Source organism: Neovison vison, chromosome 11 (assembly GCF_020171115.1).
Source record: "Neovison vison isolate M4711 chromosome 11, ASM_NN_V1, whole genome shotgun sequence".
In the NCBI taxonomy this organism is placed as follows: domain Eukaryota; kingdom Metazoa; phylum Chordata; class Mammalia; order Carnivora; family Mustelidae; genus Neogale; species Neogale vison.
In genome coordinates, this window is record NC_058101.1 from 27831539 (window position 1) to 27858935 (window position 27397).

A 27397-nucleotide genomic window follows, 5' to 3' on the forward strand; every position below is an offset into this window, starting at 1 on the left:
ATGCTCCCAGACCTCCCACAGAGCTTTTGCACATGCTGTTTTCTCTACTTGGAATGTTTCTCCCTCTTTCGCCTTCCCCCTTAAATCATTCATATCTTTCTGAATCTTTAGGATTCAGGTCAAACATTGCTCCCTGAGGAAAAATTCCTATTTCTCAAAGCTCAAAGCACTAGGCACCATTCTTTCATTACAAATCACCAGTTATAAAAATTATTTGTATTAGTACGTTTCCCGTAGTAGAAGACAAACTCCATGAGTTTAGGTACAGTGTTAGTTTTTCCTCATTATGTATCCTCTATCTTTTCCTCAAAGTCTGATACACACCAGGCTCTCAGTAAATATTAACTGGATATATACATGATGAATAAGATTAATCATTTTTTTAAAAAATAAAACTAATCTTAACAGAGGATTTGGACACCTTATGAATGGATGGAATAATAAAAACAGAGGGAATCCAGGCAAAAGAGACACGGGTCACCATAAACTTAAAAGGCAGGCAGACAGGGGACAGGGAACTAGGAAACTGAATGGATACAGAATTTTCATGTGGGATGGTGAAAAAGTTCTGGAGATGCACATTGCAGATGGATGCACAGCAACGTGCATATACTTAATGCCACTGAACTATATATTTAAAAAAAGACTGAAGTGGGAAATTTTATGTTATATAAATGTTACCATAATGAAGAAAGTTGGACAAAGAAGGAAGACCCTCCAAAGAAGACTTCAAAGAAAACAGCAGGGAGGATAAGAAAGGGCAAAAACCACAATGCACTATCATAAAAGAACATCTTAGGGACATGAAGCAGCACAGTGCAGAGAAGCTGAGAGTGACAGAGCAGAATCCATTCTCTTAGAATACAGTAGTTATATTTCTAGGGATCTCTGCTTTATTAAAGAAACACACCTGAAAAATAATCTCCTACTAACTTGGAAAAAGGGGGGGAATTTAGGACAAAGGTTCAAACGTGCAATAACCAAGTTATTCTTCTTTTCAATATACATTACAGGGGTGCCTGGCTGGCTCAGTGGGTTGAGCCTCTGCTTTCGGCTCAGGTCATGGTCTCAGGGTCCTGGGATCGAGCCTCGAATCAGGCTCTCTGCTCAGCAGGGAGCCTGCTTCCCCGCCCCCTCTCCACCTGCCTCCCTGACTACTTGTAATCTGTCAAATACATTTAAAATAAATAAATATATAAATAAATCATAAATAAGTAGACATTATATTTGTAGCTGCAGCTGCTGCTGTTTGTAACCATAAACTCTAACCACTGTTAAATCCAGGACATGATTACACCTAGTTCAAGAGTTAACAGTTTCTCTTACATACTCCTACTATTTTTAATACCTTGTGATATAATAAAGCAACAAACTACTTCCTCAAATTGCTATTTTTGGGGTGCTATTTTGTTTTTCTCCTTCTAAGTGCAACTTAACTATTTTCCAATTCTTAATAGCTCCTATTTCTTAGGATGTTTTAAGCCAAGGTTTAGTAAACTATAGCCTGTGAGCCAAATCTAACCCATCACCTCTTTTGGTAAATAAAGTTTTACTGGAACACACCCACCCCAATTCACAGTCCACAAAGCCTAAAATGCTTCCTATCTGGCTATTTACAAAAAAAGCCTGCCAACTCTTGTTTATGGGTTTATTTAACTATTGTCTGCCACACCCATTAGAGTACAAGCTCTGGTCTGTTTTATTCATTGCAATACCCTAAGAGCTGAGAACAATACGTAGCACATAATAGTTTACGAACATATAGTACTGAATGAAGAAAATTCCCAACTATAAAATATACTTACATTGTTTCTAAGGTGAGACAGAGTATTAGTTGTTAGTAAAGATTTTTTATTAATTATTTTTATTAACAGCTAATGTATTATTTGCTCCAGGGGTATAGTTCTGTGAATCATCAGGCTTACACACTTCACAGCACTCACCATAGCACATACCCTCCCCATGTCCATAAGGCAACCACCCTCTCCACACTCCCCCTTCCCCCAGCAACTCTCAGTTTGTTTTGTGAGATTAAGAGTCTCTTATGTTTTGTCTACCTCCCCGTCCCATCTTGTTTCATTTTTTCTTTCTTTACCCCACATGGCGCTTGCCCTGCCTCTCAAATTCCTCATATCAAGGAGATCATATGATAACTATCTTTCTCTGACATATTTTGCTCAGCATAATATGCTCTAGTTCCATCCATGTCGTTGCAAATGGCAAGATTTCATTTCGTTTGATGGCTGCATAGTAGTCCATTGTATATATATATACCACATCTTCTTTATCCATTCATCTGTTGATGGATGTCTAGGTTCTTTCCATAGTTTGGCTATTGCGGACATAGCTGCTATAAACATTCAGGTTCAAGTGCCCCTTCGGCTCACTACATTTGTATCTTTAGGGTAAATACCCAGTAATGCAATTGCTGGCTTATAGGGTAGCTCTATTTTCAACTTTTTGAGGAACCTCCAAACTGTTTTCTAGAGTGGTTGCACCAGCTTGCATCCCCACCAAGAGCGTAGGAGGGTTCTCCTTTCTCCACATCCTCACCAGCATCTGTCATTTCCTGACTTGCTAATTTTAGCCATTCTGACTGGTGTGAGGTGGATCTCATTGTGGTTTAGATTTGTTTTTCCCTGATGCCGAGTGATGTGGAGCACTTTTTCATGTGTCTGTTGGCCATCTGGATGTCTTCTTTGCAGAAATGTCTGTTCATGTCCTCTGCCCATTTCTTGATTGGATTATTTGTTCTTTGGGTGTTGAGTTTGATAAGTTCTTTATAGATTTTTGATATGTCATTTGCAAATATCTTTTCCCATTCTGTCAGTTGTCTTCTGGTTTTGTTGACTGTTTCTTTTGCTGTGCAAAAGCTTTTAATCTTGAAGAAGTCCCAATTGTTTATTTTTGCCCTTGATTCCCTTGCCTTTGGCGATGTTTCTAGGAAGAAGTTACTGTGGCTGAGGGCAAAGAGGTTGTTGCCTGTTTTCTCAAGGATTTTGATGGATTCCTTTCTCACCTTGAGGTCTTTCATCCATTTTGTGTCTATTTTTGTGTGTGGCGTAAGGAAATGGTCCAGTTTCATTTTTATGCATGTGGCTGTCCAATTCTCCCAACACCATTTGCTGAAGAGACTGTCTTTTTTCCTTTGGACATTCTTTCCTGCTTTGTCAAAGATTAGTTGACCATAGAGCTGAGGGTCTATTTCTGGGTTCTTGATTCTATGTGTCTGTTTTTCTTCCATTTCTTTGAAAAAGACTGATGGTATTTTGATAGGGATTGCATTATCCATGTAGATTGCTTTAGGTAGCACAGACATTTTCACAATATTTGTTCTTCCAATCCATGAGCATGGAACATTTCTCCATTTCTTTGTGTCTTCCTCAATTTCTTTCATGAGTACTTTATAGTTTTCTGAGTACAGATTCTTTGCCTCTTTGGTTAGGTTTATTCCTAGGTATCTTATGGTTTTGGGTGCAACTGTAAATGGGATTGACTCCTTAATTTCTCTTTCTTCTGTCTTGTTGTTGGTGTAGAGAAATGCAACTGATTTCTGTGCTTTGATTTTATATCCTAACACTTTACTGAATTCCTGTACAAGTTCTAGCAGTTTTGGAGTGGAGTCTTTTGGGTTTTCTAGGTTAAGTATCATATATCTGCAAAGAGTGGTAGTTTGACTTCTTCTTTGCCGATCTGGATGCTTTTAATTTCTTTTTGTTTTCTGACTGCTGAGGCTAGGACTTCTAGTACTATGCTGAATAGCAGTGGTGATAATGGACATCCCTGCCATGTTCCTGACCTTAGCAGAAAAGCTCTCAGTTTTTCTCCACCGAGAATGATATTCACTGTGGGTTTTTCATAGATGGCTTTGATGATATTGAGGTATGTACCCTCTATGCCTACACTTTGAAGAGTTTTGATCAAGAATGGATGCTATACTTTGTCAAATGCTTTCTCAGCATCTATTTAGAGTATCACATAGTTCTTGTTCTTTCTTTTATTAATGTATTGTATCACACTAACTGATTTGCAGATGTTGAACCAACCTTGCAGCCTGGAATAAATCCCACTTGGTCGTGGTGAATAATCCTTTTAATGTACTGTTGGCTCCTACTGGCTAGTATTTTGCTGAGAATTTTCGCATCTGTGTTCATCAAGGATATTGGTCTGTAATTCTCTTTTTTGATGGGGTCTTTGTCTGGTTTTGGGATCAAGGTAATGTTGGCCTCATAAAATGAGTTTGGAAGTTCTCCTTCCATTTCTATTTTTTTTAACAGTTTCAGGAGAATAGGTATTAATTCTTCTTTAAATGTTTGATAGAATTCCCCTGGAAAACCAACTGGCCCTGGGCTCTTGCTTGCTGGGAGATTTTTGATGACTGCTTCAATCTCCTTACTAGTTATGGGTATGTTCAGGTTTTCTATTTCTTCCTGGTTCAGTTTTGGTACTTTATACATCTCTAGGAAAGCATCCATTTCTTCCAGATTGTCAAATTTGCTGGTGTATAGTTGCTCATAATATGTTCCTATAATTGTTTGTATTTCTTTAGTGTCGGTTGTGATCTCTCCTCTTTCATTCATGATTTTATTTATTTGGGTCTTTCCTTTTCTTTTTGATAAGTCTGGCCAGGGGTTTATTAATCTTATTAATTCTTTCAAAGAACCAGCTCTTAGTTTCGTTGATTTGTTCTACCGTTTTTTGTTTTGTTTTGTTTTCTATTTCACCGATTTCTGCTCTGATCTTTATGACTGCTCTTCTGCTGGGTTTAGGCTTTCTTTGCTATTCTTTTTCCAGTTCCTTTAGGTATAGGGTTAGGTACTTGAGACCTTTCCTGTTTCTTGAGAAAGGCTTGTATCGCTATATACTTCCCTCGCAGGACTGCCTTTGCTGTGTCTCACAGGTTTTGAACAGTTGTGTTTTTCATTTGTTTCCAGTTATTTTCACTTATTTCCATGAATTTGTTCAATTCTTTAATTTCCTGGCTGACCAGTTTATTCTTTAGTAGGAAGCTCTTTAGGCTCCAAGTATTTGAGTTCTTTCCAACTTTCCTCTTGTGACTGAGTTCTAGCTTCAGAGGACGGTGGTCTGAAAATATGCAGGAAATGATTCGGATCTTTTGATATCAGTTGAGACCTGATTTGTGACCCAGCATATGATCTATTCTGGAGAATATTCCATGTGCAGAAGAATGTGTATTCTGTTGCTTTGGGATGGATGTTCTGAATATATCTGTGATGTCTACCTGGTCCAGTGTGTCATTTAAGGCCTTTATTTCCTTGTTGATCTCTGGCTTGATCTGTCCATTTCAGTGAGGGGGGTCTTAAAGTTCCCTACTATCACTGTATTATTGTCAATATATTTCTTTGATTTTGTTATTAATTGGTTTTATAGTTGGCTGCTCCCATGTTAGGGGCATAGATATTTACAATTGTTAGATCTTCTTGGTGGACAGACCCTTTGAGTATGATATGGTGTCCTTCCTCATCTATTATAGTCTTTGGCTTAAAATCTAATTTATCCGATATAAGGATTGCCACCCCAGTTTTCTTTTGATATCCATTAGCATGGTAAATTGTTTTCCACCCCCTCACTTTATATATGGAGGTGTCTTTGGGTCTGAAATGAGTTTCTTGTAGACAGCATATTGATGGGTTTTGGTTTTTATCCATTCTGATACCCTGTGCCTTTTGACTGGAGCATGTAGCCCATTTACATTCAGGGTAACTATTGAAAGATAGGAATTTAGTGCCATTGTATTACCTGTAAGGTGACTGTTACTGTATATTGTCTCTGTTTCTTTCCGATCTATTACTTTAAGGCTCTCTCTTCGCTTAGAGGACCCCTTTCAATATTTCCTGTAGGTCTGGTTTGGTGTTTAAAATTCTTTCAGTTTTTGTTTATCCTGGAAGCTTTTTATTTCTTCTATTTTCAGTGACAGCCTAGCTGGATATAGTATTTTTGGCTGCATGTTTTTCTCATTTAGTACTCTAAATATATCATGCCAGTTCTTTCTTGCCTGCCAGGTCTCTATGGATAAGTCTGCTACCAATCTAATATTTTTACCATTGTATGTTACAGACTTCTTGTCCTGAGCTGCCTTGAAGGATTTTCTCTTTGTCACTAAGACTTGTAAGTTTTATTATTAGATGATGGGGTGTGGACCTATTTTTATTGATTTTGAGGGGGATTCTCTGTGCCTCCTGGATTTTGATGCTTGTTCCCTTTGCCATATTAGGGAAATTCTCTACTATAATTCGCTCCAATATAACTTTTACCCCCTCTCTTTCTTCTTCTTCTGGAATCCCAATTATTCTAATGTTGTTTCATCTTACGGTATCACAGATCTCTCAAATTCTTCCCTTGTGGTCCAGTAGTTGTTTGTTTCTCTTTTGCTCAGCTTCTTTATTCTCTATCATTTGGTCTTCTATATCACTAGTTCTCTCTTCTGCCTCTATTATCTTAGCAGTAAGAGTCTCCATTTTTTATTGCACCTCATTAATACTTTTTTGATTAAAGCTTGGTTAGATTTTAGTTCTTTTATTTCTCCAGAAAGGGCTTTTATTTCTCCAGACACGGTTTCTCTAATATCTTCCATGCCTTTTTTGAGCCCAGCTAGCACCCTGAGAATCATCATTCTGAACTCTATATCTGACATATTACCAATGTCGTATTGATTAGGTCCCTAGCCTTCAGTACTGCCCCTTGGTTTTTGTTTTGTTTTTGTGGTGAGTTTTTCCACCTTGTCATTTTATCCAAATAAGAATATATGAATGCGAGAATAAAATACTAAAAGGGTGGCAAAGACCCCAAGAAAATGTACTCTAATCAAATCAGAAGAGACCCCAAATTGGGGGGGAGAAAAATGGGTGGGTCAAAAGAAATTTTTAAAAAATTAAAATAAATAAATATATATATATATATATATATATATATATATATAAATAAAATTAGACAGGTGAATAGAACAGAGCCACCCACTTGATTTTAGGTGTATTTTGGTCTCTTAGAAGAAACTACCTCCCAAAATTCTAAAGAATGAAAAACTTACATATATATAAAAATAAGGGTAAACACAATAAAGGGATGAAATATGACTGTAAAGATGAAAATTTAAATAAAATTCTAGAAAAAGAATAGATAAGTTGTTTGGAAAAAGAAATAAAAAAAAAGGGGAGAGAATTTGCTCAGGCTGGAGACTAGAACACAGCCCTGTGCTAGATCTGGGGTATATTTTGATCTAGTAGAAGAAATTGTATCCCAATTTTTTTTAGGAAAAAAAAAAAAAACCTTGTTTGTATACAAAAAATAAAGTTAGATGCAATGAAGTTTATGATAAAATATGACTACAATAATGAAGGTTTAAAAAGATTTTTTAAGAAAGGTATTGTTAAGGGGCACCTGGGTGGCACAGTGGGTTAAGCCGCTGCCTTCAGCTCAGGTCATGATCTCGGGGTCCCGGGATCGAGTCCCGCATAGGGCTCCCTGCTTGGTGGGGAGCCTGCTTCCTCCTCTCTCTCTCTCTCTCTCTGCCTGCCTCTCTGCCTACTTGTGATCTCTGTCTGTCAAATAAATGAATAAAATATTAAAAAAAATTAAAAAAAAGAAAGGTATTGTTAAGATAAACTAGTTAAAAAAACATTAAAAGAGGAAAGAGGGAAAGTTTAAAAAATTAGAATAAGAAAAAAATAAAATTAAAAAAATTTAATTAACTTTTGCAAGACTAAAGGATCATGGGGAAAAAGCCATGAATTCCATGCATTACTTTCCCCTAGCTCTGAAGTTCTGCTGTTCTCTTTGATTGGTGAGCTTGGTCTTGGCTGGACGTTCTTGCTGATCTTCTGGGGGAGGGGCTGTTGTAGTGATTCTCAAACGAGTTTGCCTGAGGCGGAACTGCACTGCCCTTGCCAGGGGCCAAGGCTAAATAATCTGCTTGGGTTCGCTCTTGGGGCTTTTGTTCCCTAACACTTTCCACAGAGCTTTGGAGGATGGGAATTTAAATGGCAGCTTCCCAATCTCTGGCCTGGAGGAGCTGAGAGCTTGGGGCCCCACTCCTCAGTGTGCCCTTGGAGAAAAGTGGTCAATCTCTCCTGTCTTCCTGGTCTCCGGCCGTGCTCCAAGCTCACCAAGTATGTGACTGAGCGTTTCTGTTTCTGGTGCATGGCCCCATTTGGAGTCTCCATACCCAGCAGATTCCTGTCACGCTGCTCTTCCGGCAGAGGAAGGTGGGGTCCCTGCTCAAAGAGCAGCGGCCTGACTGCTGGATCATGGTTTACCCCATGATCAGCTAAGGTAACCCCAAGCTGAAAGCTCACTCCTTGGCTCGGTGTCTGTAGTTGGCTTCCCTGCTCTGATACCTGTGAGCTCTGCCACACTCAGATACCCCTGATCCTTCTGTGACCCTGCGGGACCTGAGACCACACTGTCACTTTGAAGGCTCCACCCTCACTTAGCCTCTGGAGCAATGTCCCTCAGTGGAGCAGACTCCTAAAAGTTCGGATTTTGTGCTCTGTTGTTCACTGCTTACCGGGTTCCAGCCCCTCCCCCTGCAGTCTATCTTCCTTCTGCTTTGGATTCACTTCTCTGCATGTCCTACCTTTCAGAAAGTGGTTGATTTTCTGTTCCTAGCATTGCTGCTCTTCTCTTCGATCTCCTGTTGGGTTTGTAGGTGTTCAGAATGGTTTGATAACTATCTAGCTGAACTCCTACAACCTGATGTTATCTCAGTCTGCTATGTCTCCACCATCTTGACTCTTCTCCCCACATTTGACCAATTTTTTTTTTTTAAGATTTTATTTATTTATTTGACAGACAGATCACAAGTAAGCAGAGAGGCAGGCAGAGAGAGAGGGGGAAGCAGGCTCCCTCCTGAGAGGAGAGCCCAATGTGGAGCTCGATCCCAGGACCCTCAGATCATGACCTGAGCTGAAAGCAGAGGTTTAACCCACTGTGCCACCCAGGCGCCCTGACCAAGATGCTTTTAATAAACATCTAAATAGGGGTGTCTGGGTGGCTCAGGTAAGCATCTGCCTTCAGCTCAGGTCATGATCACGGGGTCCTGGGATCAAGCCCCACATTGGTCTCCCTGCTGAGTGGGAAGCCTGCTTCTCCCTCTCCCACTCCCCCTGTTTGTGTTCCTTCTCTTGCTGTGTCCCTCTCTGTCAAATAAATAGATAAATAAATAAATAAATAAAATCTTTAAAAAACAAAACTTTAAAAAAATCTAAATAAAATCACCTAGGGGCACCTGGGTGGCTCAGTGGGTTAAATGTCTGACTCTTGATTTCAGCTCAGGTCTTGATCACAGGACCATGAGATCAAGCAGTGCACTGGGCTCTGTGCTTAGTGAGGAATCTGCCTGAGATTCTCTCCCTCTCCCTTGGCTTACACATGTGTGTAAACGCACATGTGCTCTCTCAATAAATAAATCTTTAAATAATATCACCTAACTGGAATGAGTTAGAAATTTTCCAATTATTACAAATCATCTACTACCTTGTTTACATATTTCTAATAATCTTAAGAATACAATTTAAATCAAGCCCCAGGATATAATTCTAAAAACACTTAATATTCAGAAAAAACATTTTTGGTCTATGGCCACACAACCCTGAACACACCAATCTTGTCTGGTCTTGGAAGCTAAGCAGAGTCAGGCCTGGTTAGTACTTAGGGAGGAGAAAAAACATTTTTAAAAATCACATAAAAGCGTTTCCTTTTTAAAAAAGGATCCCCTACACGAGGAAAAAGTAACAATTTGGTGTCAAAACAGATTCAGAAGCTCTATAATCACATCTTATGTTATTTCCATATAATAACCACTACTTCTAGCCAACCAAGCTATGCTTTATTGTATGCCAGTTTAACTGTTTGGTCTCCCCTTTGTCTTCCCCGAACATTTTCAGCTTACACTCTAATAAAAGAGCACGATTTTAACAGTTAAGCAAAATAAGCAATTTTAAGTACATGGCTATCAAGTAAACACAAGGCAAAACAAAAAACAAAACAGAAAACCTATTTAGGATGAGTAATCACACATCAGATCCTCATTACGTAAGTATTCCCAAAAAACAGTAACATTCTTAAGAGATTGAAATTCCAAGAAAGAGTCAGTAATACTTTTCCTACATTTCTACCCACACTGGCTGCTATATTAAATGCCATAAGTAGTGACAGACACATTTTGTCAGCTTTGTGAGTGCCATTAAACAAAAGAGCATAAAAGCAATGTGAACTAAAATGCCAAGTTAGAAACAAAAAACAAGGGAAGGAAAATGAATTCATTTATTAAGTACCTACTATAAGCCAGAGAAACATGTTATGTTCTTGCATAAACATTATCATCTAGTCCTTAAAATAACCATACAAAGTTCATCATTCTTATGAGAAAACTGAGTTCACAGAAGTTAAATAATGCTCAGAGTCACTCAGTAACTAAGCGCTAGAGTGAGAACGATGTCTCTTAGGTTCTCAGCCTGTACCTTTCCACCACATCAGAATTTTCCCCAAGGGTAGTGAGATGATTTTAGATGATACTGAATTTTTTTTTTTTTAAGATTTTATTTATTTATTAGAGAGAGAGAGAGAGAGCATGAGAGGAGAGAGGTCAGCAGGAGAAGCAGACTCCCCGCCGAGCAGGGAGCCGGATGAGGAACCTGATCCCGGAACTCCAGGATCATGACCTGAAGCCAAAGGCAGGCGCTTAACCAACTGAGCCACTCAGGCACCCCCTATTTTTTTTTTTTTAACTGTTATTTGTTTTAACTTGCATTGGGAGGAAAAAAACAAAAACAAAAAAAAACCCCTGCTATATAAAACCTATTGTTTCATGGAAATTTTTTAAAGGATTTTTAAAAATTTATTCATTTGAGAGAGAAAGAGAGAGCAAGTGAGTTCATGAGCAGGAGAGAGCGTCAGAGGGAGAAGCAGACTCCCAGCTGAGCAAGGAGCTTGATGCGGGGCTCCATCCCAGGACTCCAGGACCATGACCTGAGCCAAAGACAGACGCTTAACCAACCGAGTCACCCGGGTGCTCCCATGGATATTATTTTTTAAGATGAAATGAAATAAAAATGAAAAGATTGGGGGACGAAAGCTATTAAGTAATAGCACAAGGTTATGTGCTTATGGCAAAAACTCATGACAGCATGCACGAGATTCAAAAAACACTATCAAAGAAAGAACAGCCTTCCTAAAAACACACCCACTCAGCCTTTATCTGTTTTATTAATTAAAGAAAGAGATGAATTTAAAAGTAAAATTATAGACATACCTGACATAGTTTGATCAAGTTTGTGGATAAGAGACTTTTTAGCACATTCAACATCAGGACTTGGGTAATCCAAAACTTGCCTGCACCAAACTAATGGGCTAACTGATTTCTGCATTGGTGTAAGTTTTTTCTTTGGTGATGAATACAGCCTAGAAGAAAACAAAAACATAAGGGTGGCATTCATTATTAAGCATAAGGTCATAGACAGAGATCCTTTTGGACAGATTTAAATTGGGAGGAGGCACTGTACATGTCACAGATTATCTACAAAATCATCCACATTTTACTTCATGCATAAAAAGAAAATGACACTAAAACAAGCCAAATTTCAAATTTCAAGTAAACCCAAATGAAGCCAACTGTCCAATCCTAAAATGTCTAACTTTTCTTATAGTCTCATTACAAAAACTATGAGTAAACATATGTCTTTACAACAGTTAATTCTGTTTTCACTAGTATTTAGCCAACTCCTTATTATAACCATATCATTAAGTATTGTCTAGGAGACAGAATAAGGAGATAAATAACTGTTTTCCACCTCCCAGTTCCCTTTCTACCACAAACCACACAAAAAATCTCCTATTAGTGATTCATTCCTTTTAGTTCAGCAGTACACACTCTATAGCCCTATAAATCCTTAACAACTTAGTATGAATCCATTTATGAAGTTTACTTCAGTCTCGGGAAAGAAGACTAGGACAGTATTCTATAAGCTCCTGTGGAAAGGATCCAAAAAGAAAAGGTAAGCATAAGACAAGGGAAAGAAACACTTAGTTTTTCTACTTCATAGTTTTTTCCTCAGATTGGTCTAGATTATGTCAATTGATACTGATTTATTTCAAATATGATGCCATATGAAAAATGAGAAGTTACCTGAATTCTAACCAGAGTGGTTCCCAAATTAAGATACTTTAAGTGGAATTAATGAAGTAAAAAAAGCATAATTAGATTTATCCACATAGTTAAATGTTTCAATAAGGCCAGGAGTTAGTAATTTCACATTTTACATTGATCAATTTAGGGCAATAAAATGAAGTGTGTTCTGGCACAAATACTTAAATCTATCTCTATCGTACTAGAATTGACGAACTACTTGCTAGTGACACCATATATATTTGCCATCTCTTTTCTCATCTCTCCTACTTATAACTTAGATGTGTCACTTACATCAACTATTTAACTCTTCTCAAGATAATCAAGGCTAATAGGGTAAATAATTTCTCTAGTCAACAATCCATGTTTATTTGGATAAAAATGGAACAAAATCTCAATTTATTAAATAACTTATTAACAGTTCAAAACAAAAAGAAACCAAGGGGGGGCTCATTCTCTTTCCAAGTTAAACACTACAAATGTTTCATAATCAAGCTCTGTCACAGCATTCCCACTGTAATTGTGATTACTATCAAATACAGATATTCTAGGTTAGCAAATACTTAATGAACAAAACCTCTTAGGTGACTAAGCATTAATGAAATCACTGTCTAACACTCTTTCAACATACAACTTTTCCCTACACTGACTGGTGTCACACAGTTTACCCATATGATTCATGTGTACTTAATTTCACAGCTAATAGTAGAGGAATATACTAATTGTAAAAAGTGCAAGGAGAGTAAGCCTCAAAAACATGCTCAAAGAAGCCAGACCAAAAACATACGTAGTATGATTCCATTTATATGAAATGTCTAGAAAAGAACACAGAACAGAAATTAGATTACAACGCCTAGGACTGGAACAAAGAATGGGGAAGAGATTTCTTTTAAGGTGACAGAAATGTTCTAATATATTGGTGGTGATGGTTGTGGTAACAATGTCATGACTGTAAATATACTATATTCTTGAATTATATGATGAGTTTTCTTGTACATAAGTTACACAGGTATGGGTAAATTTTATAGTATGTAAATTATATCCCAATAAAGCTTTCATAAAAAATTGTAAGGTGCTTTTAGAATCTTTAAGAAGACAGAATCTACTATAAACTACTTGAATAAAACAATAATTCAACATCAATTACATTAAAGCATCATTATCTCTCCTATATTGCATGCATGGAAGCTTTCCTATTTTTGTTAATGGCACCATAACTCTTCATTTATAAAAGCTAAAAATGTAAGAGTAATTTTAGATTCCTCTGTTTTACCTTCACCAATAATCTATTACCAAGTCTTGCTGACCCTACATGACAAACTACCCTTCCCTTCTGCTATTCCTATATTTACTTTCCTAACTGGTAATAGAGGCTGACCCTTCCTTCCATTAACAGATAAAGGTTAATATAGCCACCTGCACATTCCTAGGGGAAAAGAGGGAGACGGCTTCAATAACCACTGAATATGCCCACTATCTCTTACCACTCTCTCCTCTTATTTCAGTGCCCTTTTAGACGACCCCTCAGTCTAAAAATGGAGTACTATGGCCCAAACAGTATTTGCACAGAATTATTCTTTGGTCAAGGAACCTTTGGTTGAGGTTTCAAAGTACTTCTAAACCTGTCAGAGGACACACAAACTGAGTTGCAGCTCATAACTGAATCCTCTTTCAGGAAGACCAAGGTGTTTCAGTCCCTGAATTTTAAAGAAAAATCCCAAATAAAAATATTTGAATAACTTAATGTATTACTCCTTTGTTTCTTACAAACACACAGACTTCTTCAAAATAACTTTTGCCCACTAAAACCACTTTTCTCATTCTGGTGCTTTTCAAGTTTTTAAATAATAGTATTTGGCTTAATTAAGAGGGACTTCATTCTTATGGACACCACCAGTATATAGATGGCTAATGCAACTTAGAACAGATTGAGATTTGTCAAGTTTTTACTTGCCAAGAAAACGGGAAACATATAACTTCATCATCCTAATTCTGTTAAAATGAAGTCATAGAGCTCCATCCCTATCCAGCATCAGTACTGTAGGAGGCAAGGGAAGTGAGCACCTCATCTCCCTTTCGCAGTCGTCTATGTGTCAGTGGAGCCCAGTATAGAGCTGATTTTACATCCCATCCAACAAGGAGGAGAAAAAAAGCCTGCGCTCCACTTTTGCTGACATAATGCCAGCATGGCCTGGCAGGGAGCTGAACATCTATCCCATGCACTACATCTAAATAAGACTGCCTACTAAAAAAGAAATATGATTATGAGTCTCCCAATATAACAGCTAGAATGTCCAGGATACAACTGGAAATCCCTAATCATACCAAAAACAAAACAAAACAAAAAACAGTTAAAGGAGGGACAGAGAACAAAAAAACTTGAGTCAAATTTAAAACAAAAAACAAAATGTCAGACATAAAACCAACCACAGCAATAATTACACTAAATATGAACAAGAGTATAAACAATCTACTCAGAAGAGATGGTCAGACTGGATTTAAAAAAAAAAAAAAAAAAGGCCCAACTATACATTATCTATAGAAGAAACACCTAAGATTCAAAGTCACAAGGAGGGGTGTCTGGGTGGCTCAGCCGGTTAAGTGCCTGCCTTCAGCTCAGATCATAATCCCAGGGTCCTGGGATCAAGCCCCCTGTCGGGCCCTCTGCTCAGTGGGTAGCCTGCTTCTCCCTCTCCCTATTCCTGCTGCTCCCCCTGCTTCTGCTCTCTGTCAAATAAATAAAATCCTTAAAACAAACAAAATAAGTCACAAGTAGGTTGAACTAAAAGATGAGAAGATATACCATGCAAATAGTAACCATAAGAGGGCTGGAGTTTAAGATAAGAAATATTACTTGAGACAAAACATATAAATGTATCAGGAAGGTTTATCAATCAAATGTAAAGATACCTAATAACAGTAACAGAATAAAAGGAAAAAGAGGCAATTGAGAATTTTTTTTTTAAAGATTTTATTTAATAGAGAGAGAGCATAAGCGGGAGAGTGGCAGGCAGAGGGAAAAGCAGGCTCTCTGCTGAGCAGGAAGCCCAATGAGGGACCTCATCCCAGGCTGCTGGGATCATAACCCGAGGTGAAGGCAGATAGGCAGATGCTTAACCAACTGAGCCCACCCAGGCACCCCTATTTGCCTTTCAATGGCTCCCTTTAACTACCTGAAAAAAGAACTACATAGAGAAATCAGTAAGGATATGGAAATCCTGAACATTATCAATCAATTTTACTTTGCCGACAATTAAAGGGCACTCAATCCACCAATAACAGAATACATGTTCTTTTTAAGTGCACATGGAACGTTCTTCGGGTCAGACCAATTCAACTATGAAAAAGTCTTTCTGGGCTTAAAATACCTGGAATTCTTCAAGCCACAGTGGAATTAAATTAGTATCAATAGAAAGAAATTTAGTAAATCCCAAATATTTGGAAATTAAACAATACACATAAAAAACCACAGGTCCAAGAATAGATCACAAAGGAAATTAGAAAACATCTTGAACTGAATAAAGCAAAAATATAACATACCAATAATTAGGTGATGAAGACAGTGAAGTAGAAGAAAATTTATAATTTTAAAAATAAAGAAAAGAGGTCTCAAATCAACAATCTAAGCACAAAAAAACCGAGCAAATTAAACAAGGCAGTCATGAGGGAAAATACAAATATTAGTAAAAATCAGTGAAACAGAAATATAGGTGGGGGGAAAACCCAAAGTTGGTTCTTCAAAAGATCTAAAAATGGCGAATCACCAAAGTTAGAAATAAAGAGTGAACATTGCTACAAACAAGATGTAAAGGAATATTATGAAAAATTTTACGCAAACAGGTCACTTAGACTATACAAATTCCTAGAAAGGTATGTTACAAAATGTTCACAAAGAAACAGAAATTCTGAAGAGATTTATAAAAAGAAACTGAATTAGTAATTAGAAATCTTCCTGCAAAGAAAAACCCATGCCCAGATGCCTTCACTTATTAAGATTATCAACACCAAGGAAAATCTCCAATCCTATACAAACTCTTTCAGAAAAATAGATCTAATGGTAAAAGACTGAATTCTTCTCGGACTGGAAATAAAATTAAGGATGCAAACTCTTATCCTGTCTACACAATGCTATCCTGAAGTGTCTAGCCAGTATAAATCAAGAAAAAGAAATTAAAGACATCATATTGAAAAGAAAGCAGGGGCACCTTGGTGGCTCACTCTTAAAGCGGCTACCTTTGACTCAGGTCATGATCCCTGGGTCCTGGGATCAAGCCCAGCAGGGATCCTGCTTCTCCCTTGCCCTCTGCCTGCTACTTCCCCTACTTGTGCTCTCTCTGTCAAATAAATAAATAAAATCTTAAGAAAGAAAGAGAAAGACACAAACCAGTCTTTATTTGCAGACAACATGATCCTGTATATAGAAATGACTTTGTAGGAATCCACCAAAACCAAAAACACCCAACTAGAATAAATGTGTTTAGTAAGGTTGTGGGATGTAGGTTCAATAGGCAAAAAATCAATTGTATTTCTAAACATTATCAATGAATAATTAAAATAGGATATGACAAATGAAGTACAATGGTACACTGAAAACAAACAATGTTGAGATAAATTAAAAAGACAAACGTTCATAGACCTGAAGACTCAATATTGTTAAGATATCAATTTTTCTAGATTGATCTACACAACTGACACAATCCCTAAAAAAAATCTCAATAGGCATGCATATATATAGATAGATAGACAGACAGACAGACAGGCTAATTCTAAAAGTTATAGGAAAATGTAAAGAGCAAAGAATGGTCAAAACAATTTTGAAAAAGAAAAAGTCCTTAAAAACCAAACCAAACCAAACAACAACAACAACAAAAAACAGCCCTGAAAATCCCTGGTCTTACTTCCTCCTGATCCATTCTATACAATGAAGCCTAATTGTTTTCTAAAATATGTATCTGAGTATGTTAATAGTCCTGTGCTAAAAATTCTGTGCCACTTTCCTTTTTGCCCTTATGATAGAACCCTTTCCAAAAAATGGCCCCCACAGCCCTTGAGGCATGAGCAGTGATCTGCTGCAATACTTTTTTTTTTTTTTTTAAAGCTACATTTCTCATCCTCCTTCCCCACCCAGATTTTAATAACAGCCATATGGTACTAATTTCTATTCCTGGAAAGCCCAACACTTTCGCTTCTAGGTCACATGTGCATGTTCTTCCCTTTGCCTGAAACAAGGCAACCCTACTTCTTGCTTATCTCACCCTCCCTTGCCCAACCTCAGCCAGCCTATTCCTACTTTTTACTGCATCTTGGCATAAACTGCACTTCACCAGGGAAATCTTTCTTCAACACCTCTCATAAGACTAGTACTATATAGTGAAGCAAGGTGTTTTTAACAAAGCATCTTTGCAGCCACTTAAACATGTCCAATCAAAAAGGAAATTCCTCTAACATTCATTCTAGTTACAAAAGACCTACGTTATAATTTGTTCATTTTTGTCCTTTTGAAGTTTTTAAGTTAGTATTTATAAGCTGAAAAGAGACATTTAAAAACATACTAGAGACAATAAAAATGCTAAAAAACGGGTAAACCTCAAAAATATTATATTAAGTAAAAGAAGCCAGCCACAAAAGAGTGCATCCTATATTGTTTATAATAGAATGTCTAGGATAGGCCAATCTATGAGAAAAAAAAGTTGATTAGAGGCTGCCTAGGGATGGGAGATGGATAAGGGGAAGAGAAATGGGAAGTGACTGTTAATGGGTACATGGCTTCTTTGGGGATGTTGAAAGTAGTCTGAAACAAGACTACGGTGATGGTTGTACTATTCTGTAAATATACTGGAAACCACTGAATACTAAAAACCCTAGTACACTTTAAATAGGCATTTTTGTAGTATGTAAATTATCTCAATAAAGCTGTTTTAAAAATCTGTTAGAAATAAACTGGCCCTCTCAGACACATGAAAAAAGGCTCAACATCACTCGGCATCAGGGAAATACAAATCAAAACCACAATGAGATACCACCTCATACCAGTCAGAATGGCTAAAATTAACATTAGGAAATGACAGATGTTGGCAAGGATGCCGAGAAAGGGGAACCCTCCTACACTGTTGGTGGGAATGCAAGCTGCTGTAGCCACTCTGGGAAACAATATGGAAGCTCTTCAAAAACTTGAAAATAGGGGCGCCTGAATGGCTCAGCATCTAAGCGTCTGCCTTCGGCTCAGGTCATGATCCCAGAGTCCTGGGATCAAGCCCTGCGTTTGGGCTCCCTGCTCAGTAGAAATCTGCTTCTTCCTCTCCCTCTGCCTTCAGGTCCCCCTGCTTGTGCATGCTCACTCTGTCAAATAAATAAAATCTCCAAAAAAAAAAGTTGAAAAAAATTGAAAATAGAGCTACAACCCAGCAATTGCACTATTGTGTATTTACCCCAAAGACACCAATGTAGTGATCTGAAGGAGCACCTGCACCCACATGTTTATAGCAGCGAAGTCCACAACAGCCAAACTATGGAAAGAGCCCAGATGTCTACCAACAGATGAATGGATAAAGATGTGAGATATATTATATATATATATATGTACTTATATATATTTATATATATTTAATTATAGAATAAGATCTATAATGGAGTATTATGGGGTGCCTGGGTGGCTCAGTGGTTTAAGCCTCTGCCTTCAGCTCGGGTCGTGATCTCAGGGTCCTGGGATCGAGCCCCACATCGGGCTCTCTGCTTAGCAGGGAGCCTGCTTCCCCCCCTCTCTCTGCCTGCCTCTCTGCCTACTTGTGATCTCTCTCTATCAAATAAATAAATAAAAATCTTTAAAAAAAAATTATAATGGAGTATTATGCAGCCATCAAAAATGAAACCTTACCATTTTCCACAACATGGCTGGAACTAGAGGGCACTATGCTAAGTGAAATAAGTCAATCAGAGAAAGACAATTATATGATCTCACTCATACGTGGAATTTAAGAAACAAAACAGAGGAGCATAGAGGAAGTGAGGGGAAAATAAAACAAGATCAAACCAGAGGGGGAGACAAACCATGAGACTCTTAATCATAGGAAACAAACTGAGGGCTGCTGGGGGAGAGGAGGATGAAGGGATGGGGTAACTGGGTGATGGACATTAAGGAGGGCATGTGATGTAATGAGCACTGGATACTATATAAGACTGATGAATCACTGAACTCTACTTCTGAAACGAATAATATATTATATTGCTCTGCGGGATGCCTGCTTCTCCCTCTACTCCTCTCTGCTGCTCCCCTTGCTTGTGCTCTCTCTCTCCCTCTGTCAAATAAATAGATGGAATCTAAAATAAAATAAAATAAAATAAAGTTGTTATGGGGGGTGGTGCCTGGGTGGCTCAGTCGGCTAAGCATCTGCCTTTGGTTCAGATCATGATCCCAGGGTCCTGGGATTGAGCCCCGTGTTGGGCTCCCTGTTCGCTGGGAGCCTGCTTCTCCCTCTATTCCCAGCTTATGCTCTCTCGCTTTTAAATAAATAAAATCTTTAAAAAAAAAAAAAAGCAACAGATGGATATTTGCTTAGACCTAGCTTAAATGTTGAAAAAAAATAATAAAATTGTTATTGGAGTGAATTTTAGATTAGTGTATAAACTTTCACAGGTCCAGGAAAACAATCAGTTTTTAATACCTCAAAATCATCCTTCCCTATTGAGTAAGGCATAAGAGAGGCTAAAAAAGAACTTGTCTTCACCAAGTTCAATGCATAATCCCTGGCACAGTGATTGACATTTAGAGATGATCAAATATTTGCATCTGAATGATGAATAAAATAACCATGATTACAATATTTAAAAATGCACATGAAAAAAGGTAAAGGAAACATATCAAAGTAAATAAGATCAAAGTGACTATAGACTTTTGTTTCTATTTTTATAATTTTATGATTTTTAAAACTTTCATTAACAGAAGTATCTTTGGTTTTACCCACAACTAAATATAATTTAATGATTTTAAATTCTTAGGATACATTGCTTTATAACGATTTACCAAGCTTTCTCAGTCAATGTGGCAATAGGAAGTGCTATTATTTCATATTTTATCAAATGCTTATTACATGCCAGGCATGGTTTCAATATTTTAAAAATACTCTTTCAATTTTTTTCTTTAAAGATTTTTATTGTGAGAGAGAGAGAGAGCGCACACTCTCCAGAGAGGTTGGGGAGGGGGCACGACACAGAGGAAGAAAAAGAAGCAAACTCCCCATAAGGAGGGAGCCTGATGCAGGGCTCGATCCCGGGATCCCAGGTTCCCAGGATCATGACATGACCCACTGCAAACACTTAACTGACTGAGCCATCCAGGCACCCTAACTCTTCCTTTCAATCTTCACAACAAACTCATGAATAGGTGCTAACTAGGTTTACTCCAGAACCTGTGCTCTTAACTATTGTATTTTATCGCCTAATGAGGCTCTTGGCTGGCTCAGTCAATGGAGCATGGGACTCTTGATCTCAGGATTGTGAATTCAAGCCTGGTGATGGGGTAGAATTTACTTAAAAACAAAACACTCCAATGTATTCATCATTCTAATGGTTCCTGTGGTTCTCTGTTCTCTTTTCCTAAGCCCTACCAACCATAAAGTTGTAACTGATCCCCCATTACAATAAAAAAATCAAAACTCAATTGAAAAGAATATCTTCAGTTCATATATATATATATATAGCAAGAGTCTTTCTGAAATTTTAGATTGATCATACCATTAACTATGATCAATCTAAACTATGCTAATTTGGCCCATTAGCAAACTTAAAGCATATGTACTACATTTATATGAAGAAATATAAAATACTCTTCTGGTTTTTAGAGAACTATCATTGGTATTACTAGTAATAATGGTAATTATTAGCAAAGCAAATTCATTAAGAAATTCTTAAACAGTTGACAAGCACTGGGATGCCTGGGTGGCTCAGTTGGCTAATTCAGTTGGCTCAGAATCCATAACAGGACAAAGCATCTGCCTTTGACTCTCTGACAAATAATAAAATCTTGGAAAAAAAAAACAAAACAGTTTACAAGCACTGAAGTGACATTACCTACAGGGTAGGTAGTATACACATATAAACAGAAAGTATGGCAGCAAAATACAATACAGTGAGCCAAAAAAAGGGCAGAGCAAGGAAGCAAGCTGAAAAGACTAAAGAAAAGCTTTAAAACCGTGAATTCCAAAGTTTCAGTCAGTGACACTCTACGCTTCCATTTTCATTTCATGACTCTCTTGATTCTCATTCCAGTAAGAAAAGGGTGTTTTTTTTTTAAATCAAAAGTTTTGATATTCTCTGGGATTCCACAAAAGAAAGGTTGGAAATTACTTCTTCAAAAAGACAGTCTTCTAGTGTTTGAGGCATAGCCATGTACTGCTGGGAAACAGTTACAGTGAGACCAACCTAAAGTGCAGCAATCAGAAACTGAGGGGCTTTGTTTGTTTGTTTGTTTGTTTTGGTGTGAAAAGACATCAGGAAGGCTAGGAGTCTCAAACTCTACCAGACTGCAAAATTTTGACAATAGCTACAGAGTATGACAGTCCTTATGTATATGACTAAACACATAATTTCAGCCACAACCACATACACGGATAACAATTACTGACAGCAGAATTTAGTCCACAGAGAACATAATGTGTGTGTATGTGTGTGTGTATACACATATACACATCCCGATACATAGGTTACGTGTATATGAAGTGTGTGTGTATAATCCACAGATTCTTTTAGGGTCCTTTGCTTGTTAATCACTAACTTTTTATTGGTAAAATGCCTTGAACGGGATTTTATCTGTAGAAGCCATGGTACTCAGGGCTAACAAGTCATAACTCAGTAAATGACATGTCCTTCCAATTCCAGGTGATAATGCATACTATAATGACTTTTAACAATTTGTCAACTAAGGTTAGGTTTTAAAAATTAATATATTTTTCTTATTGTTGAGAAAGTTTCTGCACAAATATCTGAGAAAAGATACGAGAGTATAAAGTTAGAAAACACAAAGCACTGCTAACAAAGATTTGTTAATACAATAAAGAGTAAACAACTCTTTTATCAGAGAATTTTCTATTTGCAGTATTCCCATAGGTTCTAATGTTAGTTTCTTTAATTGCAAAATTAAATATTTTATCCACTTTGTGAAAATATGAACAAAATAATGGGAGGAATCTAAATACATGTATTTGCTACATATATATGTTTACATATTTGTATTTAAGTATATGTATTTATCCCCAACAACAGGCTGGCCAAAAACATCAAGTAACTGAAGTGGTAAAGAAAATCTGGCAATGTTTTAATGCTACATGCCAGAGTAGAAGCAAGAATGGTACTCTGCACTCCGTTTATAGAATTAAGACTAGCTCAAACATTCTCTTCTCTTTTTCTTTTGAGTTATATAAAAAGATAAGAGTGAGTATGTGAGGAATCCTGGCATATACCACAAACTGAAATGGTTAGAATGCATAAAATACTTTTGAGAGGTGAGAGGGACAATATTTTTAGAACTGGCATTGTCCTAGAAAGAACCTGATCTTGTCCTCCATTGTTAGAATTTGTAGTTGTGTTTGTATATATACAATTTATATATAATCATATAACTGTCTTTCATAGGGAACTCCAAGCATCTCAAGGGCAGGAATAGTATTTCCCCATCATCTCTTATGCTCTACCTTCAACCCCAAAGAAACCTGTCCTGCATGTAGTAGAAAAGTAGAAAATATTGCAGAATGAACAAAAGAAATAACTACAAAGAATCCATAACAGGACACTGCACTTTTTCTTGAAAAATTATACAAAAATTCTACAGTTATTCTCGATTGTACCACTTAGTAACTCTAGTTGCAAAATGAGAACTAAATTTTTTTTCTATTTTAATTCATATTCATTCCACCTAATTTGTTCCTTTCAAAATACTCCTGACAACTAACCAGGATCTCTCTCAAGTGACAGTAATCAAATTATGCCAGGATCTTTAACAGACTAAATTTAACCTATTCTCCAGTCTATTAAATTTCTCCCTTTCCCATCAGTTTTTGCCCATATCACTTATTAAAGTTTAATTACTAAAACTAGAAGTGATGACATAAAGGACTGAAAATATGTAAGTGTAAAAACCGAGCTTTTTTACTTCTTCACACATTTTCTGTATCACACTATTTTTGTTATTCTATCAACTGCTGCATCACAAGATATAACTATAAATTTGTTCCTACTATTTTATTCTGTATTTTAATCAGAAGCTTTTAATTTGATGGAGTCTTTTTTTGTTTTATCATAACCAACTATCATTCTTTGGACATAAATCATTTTCAAATAGGCCCAGTCCTAATTTTTCTCCTGGGTGTCCCAGAGCTCCAATGGTTTACTACAGACATTCCCCCCAAATCAAATACCTCCAAACAAACATAAAATGGCACTACTATTTTTTCCAGTCAACAAATGAAAAGTTTTATGCTAACCTTGACTATTTTCTCTTGCTACATATTCAATGTGCTCAATCAACACATTCTATCAATTCATTAATGCCCCTAAAATCCATCCCTTCCTTTTCATTTCCACTAACTGCACTCAAGCCTAGACCCTCATCTCACCCAACAGAAGCAATTATAATATCTAGTGGTTTCCCTGAACCTACCAGACTTTAACTCCTCTAATCTATCCTCTACCCACTACCATTTAGCTAAAACACAGATCAGTATAACATTGCTTCACTGCTCAAAAACTTCCCCAAATTTAGCCTGCAAGCTTAATTTTTAAGGTTCAGTTATTTCATCCAAAATTACATCCTCTGATCTTCTCTCCCAAGTACTCCAGTAAAAAAAAAAAACCCTCTTGTCCAGCCAAATGTATGTTTATCTCATGTACCCTGAATAGTTAAACCATAGGTGTCTTTGTTTGTAATCCTTTTTACTATGGGGGAGGGGGCCAAATTTCCTTTCCATTTTCCTGATCTAAAACAAGCCTCATTTCAAGATCAATTCAAGACTTGCTTTTTTCACAAGGTTTTCCAACTGCCATAGTTCTCACACCTACTTCTTTTTTTGTTCTTTTTTATTAACATATAATGTATTAGTCATCCCAGGGGCACAGATCTGTGAATCGCCAGGTTTACACACTTCACAGCACTCACCATAGCACATACCCTCCCCAATGTCCATAACCCCACCACCCTCTCCCTAGCCCCCTCCTCCTGGCAACCCTCAGTTTGTTTTGTGAGATTAAGAGTCTCTTATGGTTTGTCTCCCTCCCGATCCCATCTTGTTTCATTTATTCTTTTCCTTCCCAACCCCCCCACGTTGTAGCTCCACTTCCTCATATCAAGGAGATCATATAATAGTTGTCTTTCTCTGATAGACTTACTTTGCTAACATAATACCCTCTAGTTCCATCCATGTCACTGCAAATGGCAAGATTTCATTTCTTTTGATGGCTGCATAGTATTCCATCATATATACATACCACATCTTCTTTATCCATTCATCTGTTGATGGAGATTTAGGTTCCTTCCACAGTTTGGGTATTGTGGGCATTGCTGCTATAAACATTCGGGTGCACATGCCCCTTCAGATCACTACATTTGTATCTTTAGGATAAATACTCAGTAGTGCAATTGTTGGGTTATAGGGTAGGTCTATTTTCAACTTTTTGAGGAACATCCATACTGTTTTCCAGAGTAGTTGCACCAGCCTGCATCTCCACCAACAGTGTAGGAGGGCTCCCCTTTCTCGGCATCCTCGCCAGCATCTGTCATTTCCTGACTTGCTAATTTTAACCATTCTGACTGGTGTGAGGTGGTACCTCACCGTGGTTTTGATTTGTATTTCCCTGATGCCGGGTGATGTGGAGCGCTTTTTCATGTGTCTGTTGGCCATCTGGATGTCTTTTTTGCAGAAATGTCTGTTCATGTCCTCTGCCCATTTCTTGATTGGATTATGTGTTCTTTGGGTGTTGAGTTTGGTAAGTTCTTTATAGAGTTTGGATACTATCCCTTTATCTGATACCTTGTTTACAAGTATCTTCTCCCATCGTTGTCTTCTGGTTTTGTTGACTGTTTCCTTTGCTGTGCAAAAGCTTTTGCTCTTGATGAAGTCTCAGTAGTTCATTTTTGCCCTTGCTTCGGCGATGCTCCTAGGAAGAAGTTGATGCGGCTGAGGTCGAAGAGGTTGCTGCCTGTGTTCTCCTAAGGATTTTGATGGATTCCTTTCTCACACTGAGGTCCTTATCCATTTTGAGTCTATTTTCATGTGTGGTGTAAGAAAATGGTCCAGTTTCATTTTTCTGCATGTGACTGTCCAATTTTCCCAATACCATTTGTTGAAGAGACTGTCTTTATTCCATTGGACATTCTTTCCTGCTCTGTCAAAGATTAGTTGACCATAGAGTTGAGGGTCTATTTCTGGCCTCTCTATTCTGTTCCATTAATCTATGTGTCTGTTTTTGTGCCAGTACTATACTGTCTTGATGATGACAGCTTTGTAATAGAGCTTGAAGTCTGGAGCTGTGATGCCACCAACTTTGGCTTTCTTTTTCAATATTCCTCTTGCTATTCGAGGTCTTTTCTGGTTCCATATAAACTTTTGGGATTATTTGTTCCATTTCTTTGAAAGAAATGGATGGTATTTTAGTAGGGATTGCATTAAACATGTAGATTGCTTTAGGTAGCATAGACATTTTCACAATATTTGTTCTTCCAATCCAGGAGCATGGAACATTTCTCCATTTCTTTGTGTCTTCCTCAATTTCTTTCATGAGTACTTTATAGTTTTCTGAGTATAGATTCTTTGCCTCTTTGGTTAAGGTTGTTCCTAGGTATCTTATGGTTTTAGGCGCAATTGTAAATGGGATTGACTCCTTAATTTCTCTTTCTTCTGTCTTGCTGTTGGTGTAAAGAAATGGAACTTATTTCTGTGCATCAATTTTATATCCTGACACTTTACTGAATTCCTGTACAAGTTCTAGCAGATTTGGAGTGGAGTCTTTTGGGTTTTCTAGGTTAAGTATCATATCCTCTGCAAAGAGTGAGAGTTTGACTTCTTCTTTGCCGATTTGGATGCCTTTAATCTCTTTTTGTTTTCTGACTGCTCAGGCTAGGACTTCTAGTACTATGTTGAATAGCAGTGGTGATAATGGACATCCCTGCCATGTTCCTGACCTTATCACGCCTACTTCTTATCACCTTAACATATTACTCTACTCATAGTTAAGTACCAAATGTATGTGAGATGATTAACTCCGAGGATGCCCATTATCCCGTTTGTCAGGGAAGTCCTAATTTAAGCCTGTTGTTTTCGCACCCCAGCACTCCCTTGACTCTCAAATAGTGCCCACATTTGTACAATAAATTAGTTTTTCTTCATTTTCAAAACATTACTATTTTATGACTTAGAAATTAAAGGGAACAATTACTAGAATGTAATCCTTATTCCTGCATTTTAGCTCTAAATATTTCTGGTTGAGGCTGTGTTGTAAGTATGCTGTAAGGCAATACTGAGGTGATTTTGCACCCAGGGAACATCTGACAATGTCTAGAGGCCTTTTTGTCTGCTAAACATCCTACAATACACAGGACAGCCTCCACAACAAAGAATTATCTGGCCCAAAATGTCAAGATCCTCATATAATAAAGCTAGTAAGACCAAACTGCTATTTTTGAAAAATGTAAGTATCTTGTAAGAGTAACTATTCTGATCCTTAATCATTTACTTTAGCATGATTTTTATGTAAACAATTATGAATAGTTGGGATGAAACAGAAAGAACATCACTCAATATTTTAGCTTCAATTCCAGTTCTGCCATGTGCTTCTGGGCACAAGAGGTAGATAAAACTTAGAAGCTCAGTTTTCTAGCCTTTTAAGCATAGCTGTGCCTTCTGTTCCCACCTACATACAATTGCCATACTTATCTTTCCAAAACACCATTTTGCTAAGAATATCCCAACACTCAAAAATCTCTTTCTAGATTTCAGAGGCCATCCACAATATGGTCTCCAAACCAATGATTCAACTTTCTCACTGTTCCCCAACCTACATCACTTAAGTATCTTCACAGGCTTTTTCTTTACCCTGCTCAAATACAGCACTCACCCTTTTTGATTCTGACAGAACAACAAGAAATACCCTTACACCTGTACCTAAATCCTTTGTCACATTCAAGTCCGTATAAGCCTTTCTTCTACGAACTCTCATTGCTGGTTTCAGAGAGAACCAAATTCCAAGTTCATTCTGTCTCCAAATTAAACT

At 37.4% G+C, this 27397-nt stretch overlaps 1 protein-coding gene across 2 annotated transcripts in view; it reads right to left on the minus strand.

The window, feature by feature from the left end:
- SLAIN2 (SLAIN motif family member 2) overlaps window positions 1-27397 on the minus strand; it is a 93398-nt gene that overhangs the window by 45907 nt on the left and 20094 nt on the right. For both annotated transcript variants that reach the window (XM_044226143.1, XM_044226142.1), the window contains exon 2: window positions 11270-11418. In XM_044226143.1, the coding sequence (XP_044082078.1) occupies window positions 11270-11418 (149 nt within the window). The remainder of the gene's footprint in view (window positions 1-11269; window positions 11419-27397) is intronic.